We start from the raw sequence: 15,815 nt of genomic DNA, 5'->3' as shown, positions 1-15,815 counted from the left end.
GCGGCCATAACATCGCGGTAGACGTCCGACGCATACCTGCGTACATACACAGCCAAAGCCGTGCAGTACGAAGTACATGCAGCCCTGCTTGGTACGATGGAGGCGAACACGTGCTGTCCGATACGACGCCTGCATCTGATGCGCGACAGGTACGGTACTGCAGGGATTCGTCATACTAACAACGCTTTGGCCATTTTGGTTCAATACTTGCCCGTCAAGCCACGGGAACCGCACCATTTGGAGTCGGGAACGCCTCGGTGGCTGCTTGAACGGGCAGTCAGGTCACGGTTGACGCCCAAAGCTTGCGTGCAGATGACCGGCGCATCTGCAGAGGCGCGGGGCGGCTCCGAGGCAGCTATTCAGGGCAGGTACGAGACCTTCTTGATGACGGCAAGGCCTGGAGGCAAGTAGTAACGTGGTGAGATGAGGGCTTTAGCTAGATGGCCGTCATGTGCGACTGACTGTGCAGAACTGACAGGCCGCGGCAGCGGCACGTGCGATCTCGACTTGCACGACGGAAGGGAACGTGACCCGCGGCGCCATGTCGAGAAAACGGCGTCGGTTCCGGCTCTCCGGTAGCTCACTTCGGTCGTCCGGCGGCGGGGATGGTAGGATCCCCCGAGTCAAGGCTTTCACCTGGCCTCGCGCAAGCTGCTGACGTTGACGAGCTGCGCCAAACATCGAGGGATCCCAATCCCAGCCGGGGAAGGGTCCATGGCGGGGCGGAACGCAGCCCGGTCACGACTCCTGCAAACTACTGCACCAAGTCGGTGGTGTCCAGGGGCATCGTCAGGCGTCAATGGGAGAGCATCTCCCGGGACGCTTGCGCGGGATGACTGCGTCGTCCTGCGGGCAAGCCCAGGGACGGCACTCGCCCTGCGACCAGCGACTGGTCGGGGAGTGCTGGGAGGCAGCGCTGCGAGTGCCTGACGTGCGGCCGCGTAGGTGTGGAGAGGGAGATGGGAGTTGGAGCATGAGGCAGCTTGTAGTAAAGGGGCGGGGGGGAGGGTGAGGTGGAGGAGGAGGTGGTGGTGGTGGTGGTGGTGGTGTCGGAGAAGGCGGAGGAGGATGGCAAATGGTGACCGGACGAAGAAGCTTGCCATCACTTGTAGGAGCATGGGCCGGCGGGTATTCGTACCTACTGCACTTCGTATACCACGGACTATACCTTGGTAGGTGCAGGTGGTGCAGGACAGGAAAGAGAAGGGTGGAGGCTTCCTGCCACCTCAATGTTTCGCTCTACAGTACGTACTTACGTACTGCACTTCACTGCTCTGCACATGCACACCGCAACGTGCCACCACGCCGTCTGCGGCGAAAGGGGCAGGCACAGCCCATCATCGTTGCCCTCCCAGTCATTCTTGGGTGCAGCCTGGGGGGGAGGTACCACCTCGATGCACTGTACGTAGGGTAGGACAACGTACCCACCATACCTTGGGGGGGCTTGATTTCCTTGAGCATTCAATCGTCTTCAATATTTTCGTACAGCTATTGATGCCGCTGTCGCTGCCGCCTCCTCCAGCAATCACTGGAGCGAAGACACAAAACCGTCGTGATGCCAGTGTGAAAGTCTCGTCCCTGGGTTGTTTCCCCTGCCATTACCCTACCCCACCCCGTCCCTGCCCCGCTTGCCCCAGCCCCAGCCGCCGCCGACTGACAGACTGACAGACTGACAGGACAGGACAGGACAGGCGCCACCCCCCTTTTCTCCCGTGCACGATCCGTCCCTCCCTCCATCACTCACCCCGGCCGGCCCCATCACCCGTCCACACGCTGGTGCCGCTCCCCTACGTTAGTCCCTCGATACCTGCCCTGCGCCGTCCAGCCTCGCAGCACGTTGAAGAGGCTCGCAGCAAACAGTTGGGCGGGCTGAGCCTGGAACCTTACCTACCTTAGCACCCGGCCCGCGGCCACGCCAGCCCAAGCGCCAGAGCATCCCTGAGGCAACCGCGGAGCCGCTTTTTCCCACCACCACGGCCAAACGAAACAGCCTCACCTCCGCCGATGCTCGTCGCCCGCCGTCTCCTCCGTCCAGACAGGCCTCATCGTCGACTCAACTTCGCAGTCTCACCCCCACTGGCATCTCACGCCACCCCTTGCCTCACCTCTGCCCACGTCGTTGGTCAGCTCCAGCTCTCCCGATGGCCGCTGCATATGCTCGCGCCTCGTCGTGCTTCGTGTCCTGCTCCCGCCAGGCAGTCTCGTCTACCTCTCCTCTGATCTCGTCACTACGCCTCCTGTCCTTGTCTGTCTGACGTTCTTCGTACCACGTCCTCCCTCCCATCGTTTCCTCTCAGGCTTGCCTCGCCGCGCTCCTCCGCGCGTCCTGAGGGCGGTTGCGTGCATCTGCCTACATGCATCTCCTACCTACCAGCTCTCGGCCAAATCAAATATTCGGTGCCCCTGTTGGGCTCTCTTCGTTTGTCTCTTTGTCGATATTGGGTTGACATACACGCTGTCGCCTGGTCATCTCACCGCTTCCTTCCCGGCACCGCTGGCCGCTCAACATGGCGTCGCCAGACGGCACGGAATCCGAGCCGCCACCGGTTAAGAGATTGTCGTTTCTCCGCAAGTTCATGCACAAGTCGAGCCAGAGAAGCTCGTCAGTTCCCAAGTCGCCGCCGCAGAGCCATGTGCCCGACCCTCGCGAGGCCGTCCCTGAGGATCCCGTCCGGCCCACGGTCCCAGTCCACGTCGCCGGGAGGGAGGTCATCACTGGCCTGCCCCGTTCCCAAACGTTTGCGAGGCAGCAGTCTGAGCAACGGATGAATCTCGCTCCCGTAGCCCCATCGGCAGACGAGAGAAGAGCCGCATCGGTCGATCGCCGCTCACGTAGCCGCCACCATCGACGTCCTTCTGAGCTCGGCGCGAACCCTCGCGTCAGTGCCCCAGGATTGCTGGGCTCTTCCCAAGGCGACAACCTCCTCCATCACAGCTCTTTGTATACGGGAGACTTCTTCGGCGATGGATTGGCAGTACAATCCTTAGACGCGGATTCCTCCACCGAGCCCTACAAAGGTGGCGATGGGACGGTCCCAACTACAGATGGCTCGTTGGACGCTCAGTCCATGACGACCTCGCAGCATGAAGCCATGATCAATGACGAACTCGAGAGGAAATGGATTCTCAACCTCAGCATGCACTTTAGAGATCGATCCAAACGGGAAAAATTCTTCGTCACCTACCGGGAAAAGGAGCACATCTGGCGCCGTGTCACCATTTCCCTCGACTATCGCTATGCAACGCTCAACTCGCTTGAGATGGACTTGTTCCAGACCCGATACCAACGCGAGAAGAGCGCCAAAATCTACGAGGCAATCCGCGAAAGCCTAGCCGATATCAAATTTTACGACACTGTTACCAACCTCAAGCTCGAGACAACCGATGGCCGACTCCACGTCCACGTCGTTGAGGACGGTAATGTGAGTGGGACCGCACTTTTCTCCATGATCCATCTTACGGCGTAGGCTTTGCGTCACCGCCTCACTTTTTTTTTTGGCGCGCTATCTACTCACTCCCCTGTCCCGAGCGCCGTGTCTCGGTCCTTTGCTGACACAAAGCAGGAAATAATCAATTACCCTTCCGTCAGCCAAGTACGACATCTGGGCTGCCGACGAATCAGGGAGCGCGATATCGTCTTTGACTCCCACATGTCGGGGTTTGTGTACAAGGTCAACGTGCATGGCCATGTTCTCATCAAGAAGGAGATTCCGAGCCAGGATACCATCGATGAGTTTCTGTACGAGGTCAACGCCCTCAACAGCCTGCGCTACTCCAACGACGTAGTCCATTTCTACGGCGTCGTCGTTGACGACGAGGATGAATTCGTCAAGGGCCTACTCATCAGCTACGCCTCGCAGGGTGCACTCATCGACATCATTTACGACCATTGCAAAGACAGTAACTATACCCTTTCTTGGGCCACCAAGGAGCGGTGGGCGCGCCAGATTGTGCGAGGCCTGTCAGACGTTCACGAATCGGGCTTCGTGCAAGGCGACTTTACCCTCTCCAACATTGTCATCGACGAGTTTGATAACGCCAAGATCATCGACATTAACAGACGAGGCTGTCCTGTTGGCTGGGAGCCACCGGAGGCAACGGCCCTAATCAATGCCGGGCATCGCATCAGCATGTACATTGGCGTCAAGTCGGATTTGTATCAGCTGGGAATGGTGCTGTGGGGGCTCGCGATGGAGGAGGACGAGCCCGAAGCTCATGGCCGGCCGCTGATGCTGGGTCCGGAGATCAACGTCCCTGACTGGTACCGACAAATGACGGAAATATGTCTCAGCGCCGACCCGAGAATGCGTCAGCAGGCCTCGACGCTGCTGCGCATGTTCCCGTCCGTAGCTGACGAGGACGAGCATGCATACGCCAAGCAGCACCCCGTCACGGCTGACGACGGGCAACCTCTCAACGAGCTCTTTGTGGACGCCTACCAAGCCGATGCTCGGCCACTGATTAGAACTGTTGAGCCGCCGAACGACTTGTTCTACTCGGGCAGGACTTACGTGGATACCAGCCCCGTGCCGTACGAGCAGTACTACCCAGCACGCGGGCGTTCGCCTCCGAGTCCCTTGCCCAGTGACTTCGATATATGCGAGTCATCACGAGACCCGTTCAGCAAGACCTCGTGGGCGGCAAATAGGAGCGTGCGACCTTCGTACACGGATGTGGGAGCGGATGATATGGCTACGGATGACATGTCACAAGCGGAAAACGAGCACAGCACGCCGACGCCGACAACGGGAATTGCCGCTGTAGGTGACGCTCCTCTTGCACAACCGTCGGATCCCGGAGCAGGGAGTGTCACAACGGCACCAGCTGTGGCTGGTGGACTGACGAACCACGGCGCCGAGGCTGCAGGTGTGGCAAGTCCCAATGACATTTCCGATGCCGTGCGAGAACAGCCTGGTGTCACGGGGGCGGAAGGGGCACCAATCCCTAGTCTCGTTCGAACGGACACCGTCATCAAACTCGACACGGTCTCGGCGGTTCGTGCAAAGGAGCCAGCAGACGCGGGCGCAGCATCGGCGCTAAAAACACCCAAGATAGAGAAGGAAAGTGCTGCTCCGGAGGCTGTACACTGTCCCCGCGCACAGACGCCAGAGGGATGCATGCGGCCGGCGATTGCACCCCAGACACATGAGAACGCGGCGGGTTACAACTCGGACCGCGATATCGCCGTGGAACGTGTGCCGGTGGCATGCCCTGAGGGGTTGGTAGAGTCACGACAGGAGACAACAACGCTTGCTCCCAATGAGAACGCGGAAACCGGGACCGAGCGGCAAACAGAACACTTGGTAGCCCAACAGCTGAGCAGCACGATGCCTACCTCTCAGGCAGAGAGAGATGACGAAACGGGGCAGGGCGCTTATTCGCAGAGCTCCCTGTCGAACTCGACGGCCGGTGCGGCGTCGCGCAGCCGCATGGCGTCACTGCCCCTGGACGACTCTGGCACGCCTTCAATGTCTCATGCTGCACGCGGCGGGCAACCGAAACCGGGTTTCGTGAGGCAAGCATCGCTGCCAGAGTCACTGACGGGCATTGGAGCGGCCCACCTAGGAATCGACGACAGCGTAATGCAAAGACGGGGTATATTTGAGGATGACCTAAACCCGACATCCCGGCCCAGTACGGTGCCGGCAGTAATGATAACGACAGACTTAGGAACGTGAAGACCATAGCAGGACATTACAGCTAGCTTTGTTTGGGCACATTTTTGGGCGTGGCAGCCATTGTATTTTACAGAAGGCGGACAGGCAACTGACTGTTTATTATTGTCAGGGAGGAGGCACGCATCGGGGAATACGCATGGCACGGTAGTATAGCAGACGACTGTACCGAGTACGAATGTTACGCGCATCATGACCCTAGAGGACGAAAGTATAGTGCTTGTGCAGCTGTCGATTAACAGCACCTACATAACTATACACGAGTGTAACCAGCGGCGGTGTGCTACGACGAGCGATGGGAGTCGCCAATCGACTCGCTGAACATTGTACTAGAGGCAGCAGGAGCATGCCTCGAACCGTGACAAAGGCAGAGAATCTGCACAGAGCACTGCAACTCCTGATCGCTCTGACTAGCCCTCTATGTTCTTCGCCTCCTCTATCTCTCCCCTACCTCTCGTTCTAGAAGCCGCCGTGGAATGATTTCTGCGGGGCGGGGGGGGGGCCAAACGCAAGAAGGGACAGTCACGTGGAGAGCCTCCGTCTCTGCAGCGCGGCGCGCCTTTGATTGGAGTATTCTAGTCGACAGTGGGGGCACTCGTTTCTGTTGGGGAGGGGCCAGGGCAGGGCAGGAGCAAGCCGGGGGGAGGGGGGGTTGGTGCAGGAGGCTGGCTGGCTGGCTGGGATGCTGGGCAGTCTGATTGGCGGGGCCGGGGCGTAGGCAGGTTGGCAACCTAGCAGCTCGGGCCCTGTTTGGTGTCAGTGAAATAAATGCTGTTTCGTTCCGGACTTTTCTCTGCTACGTAGGTTAGGTAGTCGGATGTTTTGCGTGTCTGGTGGCCAGATCTGCTGTTCGTTTGATACAGTCCGTAGTTCGTACTCGTATCCTCACCTGGCAGCCCTCGCGGCGTTCCCGTCAATGGCCGGCCGGCTATTGTTGGGATGGGGTCGGTCGGTTTGCTGTCGATGGGGGGGCTTGGGCTGAGAAATATCAGATGATGTCCTTGATGGGTCCGTCGCATTCTGAGTGTTCTGAGGAAGGTGAATTGAACGAATGATAGACTGCGATTGAGCTTTGCTACGGTAGGATGCTGCTTGGATTGCCGTTGGGCGGTGTAAGTAAGTGGCTTCGCAGTAGTAGGCAGCTCCAGGGGCGGCAGCTCTGTGGTCCGGTGCAGAGAGCATTTACCTACGACCACCACAGCCTTCGCGCCAATCAACACAATGGCGAAGCGTCCATCATTATCGCCACCGAAGCGAGTCCTTCTACGCCGGGAGCTACTACGTAGCACTAGCACCTAGCTGCGATGCCGAGAAGCAATTAGCTCCTAGCCAATGACTAGCCTAGGTGGTAGGGTTGCAGAGTGATGCCATCATCATCAGCACATGCTGGCCGAGTGGCGGACGCGCTGGGCCAGCAGGCCCGCCGAAACCGACGGGGCCCAAACCATGGGCTCCCGGCATCCCGGCCTTTTCGTCTCCCCCAACGCGCCCTCCACCTCCGGCGCGGGCGGCAGCGTGGTCGACGTCGACATCGACAGTCCAGACGCAACCCATCCCGGCCCCGGTTCTCGAGTACGTAGTACGTACTTACCTATATCGTACGTACCCAGTCATTCTAGGATATAGTAGGAATCGAAATCGTTGAGAGCAGGGAAGGTAAGCCAGGTTCAGAAGGCAAAGTCCCTCCCTGCCACATCCGACTACGTAGTAAGTTCGTATGTACGCGCATGCCCAATCCTGGGGCCGAGGCATCATGACAACATGCTTGCGAAGCCGTTGGGGGCCCCCAAGGGCTCGACGCGACCAAGTGATGTTTGATGCCGTGGAGTACTACTCCTGTGGCATCATATGATGATGGTACGAAGTACGTACTCTTGGTACTGCTGTAATGGCGTTGAGATGCCACGGGGCAATACCGGCATGGGGGCGCGCCGCTCAGGTCCATGAGCGCAAAGGGCGACGATCAGAAGTACGCACCTATCTACCGAGTGAATCACGGGCCACCCTCGTCAAGCATGCAGGGTGCTGTGTCCCTTGCCATGGATGGATACTTTTCGGGAGAACGTGGAGGGTAGTGGGGTCTATATCCCAGGGGAGGGGGGATACGATGATCTTGGCCTGACTGTCACCAGCGACAGACAGACGGGCAGGAACGGGTGGCAACGCGCAGCGATGGATGGTGTTGGAGAGAATACGCGACCAAGATGAGGAAGCATGGCATAGAATCGAGCGAGCGCCGCCGCATGTCTTCAACAAGGCGTGCTGTGACGTACCATTCACGAAGTTAGTCAGTGTAGTACTACTAGGTAGGTATGCATGCGAAGCTACTCACAAGGCACAATCGAGTCCCTTGAACAACAGCGCGGCACAGGTACGCCACAGCAGCCACAACCTCCTCCCTCCCGTTCCTCGTCCCTCTGTTGGAAGCTGCCTCGGGATCCCGTTTCACTCTGGCAAAGGCGGAAGGGGCCAAGGCCTAGGCCAGGACCTACCTGCTGTGTGCCTAGGTATCTCGTCGCCGAAGTCAGGCGTGAAAGTACATATCGTGCCATCCATCCAACGGGAGGGGACCAGACGGTTATCTGTTGCAACTCGCCACCCACCCACCTACAGGCAAGCGGGTTGCAAAAAAAGAGGGACACCAAGAGCGATCATCCCTACTAATTCTACCTAGAACTCATCAATCGCCACGAGTATTACATACTTTTAAAAGCAGAAATCGCTAAAATAAAAAACATAAGCTCGTTAAATAGAACCTTAAGGCCATTCCGGTATCTTAAGTTTTCTATGAGGAGGGCAAATCGTGATACGAGCGAGGTTGCAAGATTCGCAGTCCCTCTTATTTTATAGCCCGCTTGACAGGGTCGTCGTCCCGGGCGGGCGGGCGAAGGTTCCGCTTTTAGTGGGTCGCTGGTAACCCCCAGACCAGATTGCGCCTCCCCTGCGATGCGAGCGGGGCCCGCCTGCTGCAGCTGCCAAACCAGGGGCCAGGGAAAAAAAGTTGTTGGGGAAGAAGGGTTGGGTCCTCTCCCCCAGGTGGTATGGATGGGTGGGTGGCCACTTTTTTGGGGGCCCTGTTGCGCCTCGGCAGCGCAATCTTTCTGACCTACCTACCAACGTGCTGGGCAACGCTTGGATGAGATACGCTGCTTCCGGTGCTGGCGATGATGCTATCATTTGCCATTGATGCTTTTTTACCATGTGAAGGCCTGGTCTGCTGGCCCTCCCAGGCACGAGGCAAGGAAATCAGGATTTGTTCGCCGGCAGTAGGTAGTACCTTGTGCCGTGTACGTACCGAGTTTGGTACTTTGACGTAGACTTTTTTTTGTTGGCGAGGTACGCAGGTACATGTGCCTGGGCCAGTCCAATCCCGTCCCGAGGCAGCACGCAAAGGAGGGAAAGAGCGACGCGCGATGCATGAACCATGAGGGCAACAAGCAGCAGTATAAAAACTGCCCGCTCACGAGCTGCGCTGCCACCGGCTGGTCCGAAATCAGCAGATTCAAGGACAACGAATCAACGGTCCCGTAAAAGATCAAGGAAAAGGTGACCGACATAAACGACGCAGAAAAGGCCGACGTGGAGACAGAGACAGGTGGCGCGCCCCGGTTCTGTGTCCCTTCCCCCCCTTCGGTGCCTGCTTACACGCTCCTTCACTACGAGGCTCAAAGCTTTTGGCCCGCGTCCGCCCCAACCAACCCGCCCGCCGGCGAAAACAACCGCCCTCCTTGCCTCCCGCCCAGCATTCCCCATACTTTTCCGAACCGCATTGCCTATTTCTCTTGCACGCTCTCTCTCCTTTCGCTTTTTTAATTCTCCTCTATACCTTCCTCCCTCCTCCCTCCCTCTCTGTCTGTATACACCACGACCACATTCTCTCTCTCCCATCTTCTCACATCACACCTCGCGCACAGTCCCTCCCAGTACAGTCGTGCGTGTATCTGTTGGGACAACCACTCCAAAGGTTCTCACGCTCCGGCACACTTCCTGCCTTGCTCGACCGACCTTGCGAGTGAAGCGGACGGCCGCCCAACATGTCCGAGTCTTCGACCTCGGCCTCCAAGGCCCAGGCTGCGGCCTTCCCGGACGGCACAACCGACTACAAGCCACTCCGGAACAATGGCAAGTGGGATGCCAGCAAGGTGCACATCGCCGACACGCCCATGACTTGGTCCAACATCCACAAGCACATCAACTGGCTCAACACAACCTTCATCATCTTCATCCCCATGATTGGCTTCATCTCGGCCTACTGGGTGCCCCTCCGCTTCTATACCGCCATCTTCGCCGTCATCTACTACTTTAACACCGGCCTCGGCATCACAGCTGGTAAGTCGTCAGCCGCCTTCGAATTCATTTTCATCCGCCAAAACATATACTGACCGGACCTCGTCGTCTTAGGGTACCACCGTCTTTGGGCCCACACCTCATACAAGGCTACCCTCCCCCTCAAGATCTATCTTGCCGCTGTCGGCGCTGGCGCCGTAGAGGGCTCCATCCGCTGGTGGTCTACCGGACACCGCGCCCACCACCGTTACACCGACACCGAAAAGGACCCCTACTCGGTCCGCAAGGGCCTTCTCTACTCCCACCTGGGATGGATGGTGTTCAAGCAGAACCCCAAGCGAAAGGGACGCACCGACATCACCGACCTCAACGAGGACCCCGTCGTCGTATGGCAGCACCGTAACTACCTCAAGTCGGTCATATCCATGGCTCTCGTCTTCCCCACGCTCGTCTGCGGCCTCGGCTGGGGCGACTGGTGGGGCGGCTTCATCTACGGCGGCATCCTTCGCATCTGCTTCGTCCAGCAGGCCACCTTCTGTGTCAACTCTCTTGCCCACTGGCTCGGCGACCAGCCCTTTGACGACCGCAACTCGCCCCGCGACCACGTCATTACCGCGCTCGTCACCCTCGGTGAGGGATACCACAACTTCCACCACGAGTTCCCCTCCGACTTCCGCAATGCCATTGAGTGGTGGCAGTACGACCCCACCAAGTGGATGATCTGTGTCTGGAAGTACCTTGGTCTCGCCTACGACCTCAAGCAGTTCCGTGCCAATGAGATCGAGAAGGGCCGCGTCCAGCAGCTGCAGAAGAAGCTCGACCAGAAGCGCGCTACCCTTGACTGGGGCACTCCCCTCGAGCAGCTCCCCGTCATTAGCTGGGACGATTTCGTCGACGATGCCAAGAACAAGGGCAAGGCCCTCATCGCCATCGCTGGTGTCATCCACGATGTGGGCGACTTTATCAAGGACCATCCCGGCGGCAAGGCCCTCATCTCCTCGGCCATCGGCAAGGACGCCACGGCCATCTTCAACGGCGGCGTCTACAACCACTCCAACGCCGCCCACAACCTGCTTTCCACGATGCGCATCGGCGTCCTGCGCGGCGGCTGCGAGGTGGAGATCTGGAAGCGAGCTCAGTTCGAGAACAAGGACGTCACCTACATGAACGACTCAGCAGGTCAGCGCATCGTCCGCGCCGGCTCTCAGGTTACCAAGGTCTTCGACCCCGCGGCGAGCGCCGACGCTGCCTGAACGGTTTATCGTATCGTTGAGCGCGCTACTTGGTCGTCACAGCTCCCATGCAGGAACAGGCGTGGGGCTCTTAATGTGGTTGAGGATTGAGGATGTATGGGGCGGGCGGGGCGTGGGTTGGGGTTCTTGTGACGAATGCTGTGACCCAAGCGCTCGCCACCTCTTGCCAAAGAGCCCTTGACCGGCAGCCCGCCCATAGCAAAACAAATCATGACTGGCGTTGGAACGGAGTTGGGTTGTTTTATAATTTGTCAAGGTTTAGCAGCGGCCTTTTGGGAAGGAAGGGAAAAGAGCATAACGAATACTGGTGACGACACAAGGAGCAAGCACCATTAGAATATGCCCCTGGCGGTCTGCCGAGGTTTTAACACCCCCATACTATCAATACACACAATGATCAAATCTTTTGTCAGATTGAACGCTTTGTGATGATGCCTCAAGGTAGACCCCCTGGCGGTTCTAGAGCCGCCGACATCATATTCAACCCAACGCCGCAACGCCCAACACACTTTGCTGTATCGTACAAGCCCAGTGCGTGACCAAAGTTCATGGATCCGTGGCCACTGGGTCATCAAAGAAAAAGCCCACATACCCTACCGCATGGTACTACCTACCCATAAATCCGCCTGTCCTCACCAAACGCCGTATTGGAAGAAAACAACGTGTGTGTGTGTGTGTTTGCGCGCGAGTGAGACGCTTACGGCGCAAACATGCGAGCCTTCATCATGATGAGCTCGGAGCTCTTGGCCCAGGCGCCGTCGGGCGTCTGGCGGTAGCACAGCAGGCGGCCGTCGTCGCCGGTGCTGCCGAGGATCTGCCCGTCGTCGTCGAAGCCGACCCTCCAGACGGGCGTGCGGTGGCTGTCGAGGCGCGAGAGCTCGCGGACCGTGTGCCTGACCTGGCCGGGCTGGCCGGACCAGTGCCTGTCGCCATGGTGGCCCGATTTGGCGAGGCTGGCGCTCAGTGTGGAGGGGTGGCTGTGCTGTTGCTGTTGCTGCTGTTGCTGTTGTGATTGCTGGTGCTGTGGTGGTTGTGACTGCTGCTGCTGCTGCTGCGACTTCTCGGGGTCGTCTTTCGGCGCCGGGTCCCAGATAGGTTGGGCGCCGGCCGGCTTGAGGAGGTCGGCTGCGGACCAGGACTTGCCGTCGTCGTCCGAGTGCGGCGTGTCAAGACGGAAGACGCGCGCGTAGCCGTCCTGGCACGCGGTCGCGATCATGTCATAGCCGCGAATGTTGCCGGGGGCCCATGCCAGGTCGCGGACGAGGCCGCGGTGGCCGACGATTTCAGCGGCGAGGTAAAACTCCTTCTGGGTGGAGGAGACGCCGTACGAGGCTGACACGACGTCGCGGGAGCGGTACACCTTGACCGTGTCCATGCCGGCGACGACGAGCCCCAGGGCGTCGGTGGGGACGCCGGCGCGCAAGGCGGCGTAGCAGGACTCCGGGTTGGGGTCGAAGCGCACGCGGAACGAGACCTCCTCACCACGGCTGGGGCGGGGGCAGACGGTGAAGGCGTCGATGGACGTGTATTCGGACAGGTTCTCGGGCGAGTCGTTCTCGTAGATGGTGAGGCGGCCGTCGGTGGCCAAGAGGGCAAGGTAGGTGTGGCGCGTCTCCTCATTGTGCTTCATGGAGAAGGAGCGGTAGGGCGCGCGGCTGGAGCGCGTGTCGAAGGCGGGCCGCCCCGAGACGGAGCGGCCGGAGCAGAAGCGGCGGCCGGGCGCGGCGGAGGGGTCCTCGGCCCAGAGCCGGAACCAACCCTCGATGCCGAGCGAGGCGATGAGATTGGGGTATATGGTGGCGGGAAGCCATTGCAGCTGCGCATGAAGGACGGGAGGAGTCAGCCAGAACCCATCATGAATACAATCAACTGCTGCTGGCATATACATATGTATGTAGGTACATGTAGTACATATATATGTATTCACTATATACAATGCATGTATAAATGAGGGGAGCTCGCGGACACAGACGCACCTCGAGGACTTCGCCGCCGTGCGCGCTCCACGTGTCGCAGAGCCTCCAGGTGCCGTCGCGATGACGATTGAAGACGCGGATGCGGCCATCAACAGATCCTGTGGCACAGCGGTCGCCGTAGGTGTTGAAGGCGACGGCCTGGACAAGGTCCTTGTGGCCGTGCTGGAGGTTGAGCTCGAAGGCGGGCTTCTCGTCGCTCGGCGAGTGCGGCGCCGGAGCCGCGGAGGGGGCGGCGGCGGCCATGGTAGTTTGCGCCAATCGGGCGGGGGGTGAAGGACGCAATGGCGCGAGTAGCAGCGCAGACGGAGGGAAGACGTTCACGGCCGCGATCGGGTGGAGGCGGCGGAGGGCGGTTTGGTGATGATGCGATGGAGGGATGACGAGTTGGAAGTTGGCGGCGGAACATAGCTCGCCCAAAAGGAAGGCGCATGTGGGCTGGCGGCTGCCCAGCTTGGTGGGGAGCTCTTCTCACCCGCCAATTCCCCCCCCCCCCCAACACTGTCCGTCCACTTGCTCATCACACCAACCTGGAGACTTCACAACTCAAAAGATGTCAGAGTTTCTACTACTACTTCGTACTCATACCATCTACAAAAGAGTGCTCCACTCCTCCTCGAGCCTGCGAGCCGCCGCCAGGTCCTCACGCAGCCTATCCGTCTTCTTCTCGATGCGCTCGACGGCGTCCATGCCCAGCATCAGCCGCAGCACCTTGCCTCGCAGCCTCCCGCCGCCGCCCTCGCCCGTGATGACCTGGAACATGCGCTCCACGGCCTTGTCCGGGTCTCCCGGCTGCTTGCCCGTCATCTCCGCAAACTTGTCGAACATGACCTCCGTCGCCGTGCCCTTGTAGTCGTCCGAGAGCTGCCCGCCCTCGGGTCGCTGCAGCGCGTGAAAGAAGTTGGTCCGGTACGCGCCCGGCTCGACGATGAGCACCGAGATGCCGAACTCGGCCACTTCCTTGGCCAGCCCCTCGGATATGCCCTCGAGTGCGAACTTGCTGGAGCTGTACGCCCCGCACGTCGGCAGCACGTCCTGCCCGCCGACGCTGCTGAGGTTGACGATGTGGCCGCTGCGGCGCGCGCGCATCCCCGCGAGGACGGCCTGTGTCATGAAGAGCGGGCCGAAGACGTTGGTCCGGTACTGCAGGATGAATTCGTCCTCTCTGCCTCTCTCTTTCGTCAGCCATACGTCTCGCTCCCCGCCCTTACCCACCAACAAGCCCAGCGGCTTGGCTTGAATGGAGTGGGATTCCACTCACGTAAAGTGTTGCAGCGCCCCGAGCTGCGAGTAACCCGCATTGTTGACGAGAATGTCGATTCGTCCGTAGATATCCTCGGCCTGCTTCACTTTGGCGGCGATGCTCGTCTGCGACTCCGTCATGTCCAGCTCGACGACTTTGCCGCCGCCGCCGGTAATTGTCTTGACGGCATCGGCGGACTTGGTCTTACTGCGAACGGCGGCAATGACGCGATGCTTGGCCTTGAGAGCCCGGAGCGCAAGAGATAGGCCGAAACCGCTCGACGCGCCGGTGATGAGCCAGACGGGGTCCGACATGGCGACTTTGGCGTGTCTGCTTATACGATCCTGGGACGAGAATTCTTTCTAGATGAGTCCCGTGTGTGCAGACGCAGGCTCGGTTATATGTCGTCTTTCCCAGTCGGAGATAGTGGTCATAGAGGCGCAAACTCCGCTCGGTCCTGACGATGTTGGTTTCGCAGTGGAGGCTCGATACGTCATTCGCCGCTTGAAGCATTGAAGCGAGCTCGTAATCGGTTGGGCGTGTTTGTCATAACCTCGGTATTCGTCACAGGACATTGCACTCGTCGCGGGCCCGCCATGCTGCTCAGCTGCATCAGGATTCAGTTGTCAGTCTGGCTTCATCTTACGTTCAGTGACTCAGACTGAAAATGGAGGCCGAAATACCTGCAATTGCACTAGACGTAATCGCCGCAATGCTTTTCAGCGAAGCCTCTGGCATGCACACATCCTGGGCGCGTCCCTGCTTTGCTGACGAGGTTGAGCTGAGCTCTGGCGTGGATGTATCACTTGGCTTCACGCATCTTCCTGCAGTCCTGTCCCGCCCCGTCCGAGAACACTGAGTTACCCGCAAGGCCTTGCAGACTGATTCAAAGATGGCCTCTGAAATACGGACTGGCTCGGGTTATTGCTTCTTTGCCACTTCTCTCACGCTGCAAGACGCGATTCTCGGTCGGGGCGGCCAGCTAGCTCCGCGACGAAGCCGGGGCAGGGCGTCGCATTATGATGAGGCTAATTCGCGAGACCTTTAGCAGCAGGTGAAGTTGGATGATTGGTAAGTTGGCGCCTAAGTGGAAGCAGGCTCATCGCGGAGAAGCACTGCACGGGATCGCATGCAAGCAAAGCTACGCTCCACAACCCCCTGCGCTGGAACATGGGCTGTCGACCATGGTATATCCTGTACAAGATGTTATATTACCGTCATTGCGACCAGTGTTGGTCCTCATAATGCCTATCACTTACGTATTGTGTGTGCCCTGGTTTAAGAGTAGTACTTCCTCGTAACGGGCCATCTACCGGAGGCATGTCATAGACGTTCCATCAAGAGACAGGAGTACGGAGTCGGTCGGCCGCCCCTGCTCATACTA

The 15,815-nt window shown here is 59.1% G+C and overlaps 4 protein-coding genes across 4 annotated transcripts; 2 read left to right on the top strand and 2 right to left on the bottom strand.

Moving 5' to 3' along the window:
- The first annotated feature begins 1,739 nt into the window (after positions 1-1,739).
- Positions 1,740-5,879, top strand: JDV02_000250 (uncharacterized protein). The gene is made up of 2 exons (XM_047981033.1): positions 1,740-3,422; positions 3,564-5,879. Exons 1-2 carry the CDS (start codon positions 2,508-2,510, stop codon positions 5,676-5,678), a joined length of 3,030 nt encoding a protein of 1,009 aa, XP_047836991.1. The 5' UTR covers positions 1,740-2,507; the 3' UTR covers positions 5,679-5,879.
- Positions 5,880-9,178: 3,299 nt separating this feature from the next.
- On the top strand, positions 9,179-11,614 carry OLE1 (Stearoyl-CoA 9-desaturase). The gene is made up of 2 exons (XM_047981032.1): positions 9,179-10,004; positions 10,077-11,614. Exons 1-2 carry the CDS (start codon positions 9,710-9,712, stop codon positions 11,213-11,215), a joined length of 1,434 nt encoding a protein of 477 aa, XP_047836990.1. The 5' UTR covers positions 9,179-9,709; the 3' UTR covers positions 11,216-11,614.
- Positions 11,546-13,559, bottom strand: JDV02_000248 (uncharacterized protein). Its single transcript, XM_047981031.1, has 2 exons — positions 13,192-13,559; positions 11,546-13,031 (listed from the first exon to the last, which is right to left on the bottom strand). Exons 1-2 carry the CDS (start codon positions 13,432-13,434, stop codon positions 11,913-11,915), a joined length of 1,362 nt encoding a protein of 453 aa, XP_047836989.1. The 5' UTR covers positions 13,435-13,559; the 3' UTR covers positions 11,546-11,912.
- Positions 13,560-13,762: 203 nt separating this feature from the next.
- On the bottom strand, positions 13,763-14,776 carry JDV02_000247 (uncharacterized protein). Its single transcript, XM_047981030.1, has 2 exons — positions 14,450-14,776; positions 13,763-14,353 (listed from the first exon to the last, which is right to left on the bottom strand). The coding sequence occupies exons 1-2, from the start codon at positions 14,743-14,745 to the stop codon at positions 13,780-13,782; spliced, it is 870 nt and encodes a 289-aa protein (XP_047836988.1). The 5' UTR covers positions 14,746-14,776; the 3' UTR covers positions 13,763-13,779.
- Between the last annotated feature and the right edge of the window lie 1,039 nt (positions 14,777-15,815).

This window comes from Purpureocillium takamizusanense, chromosome 1 (assembly GCF_022605165.1).
Source record: "Purpureocillium takamizusanense chromosome 1, complete sequence".
NCBI classification, from domain to species: Eukaryota; Fungi; Ascomycota; class Sordariomycetes; order Hypocreales; family Ophiocordycipitaceae; genus Purpureocillium; species Purpureocillium takamizusanense.
The sequence above is the reverse complement of the archived record's forward strand: the minus strand, read 5'-3'. Positions and strand labels throughout refer to the sequence as shown.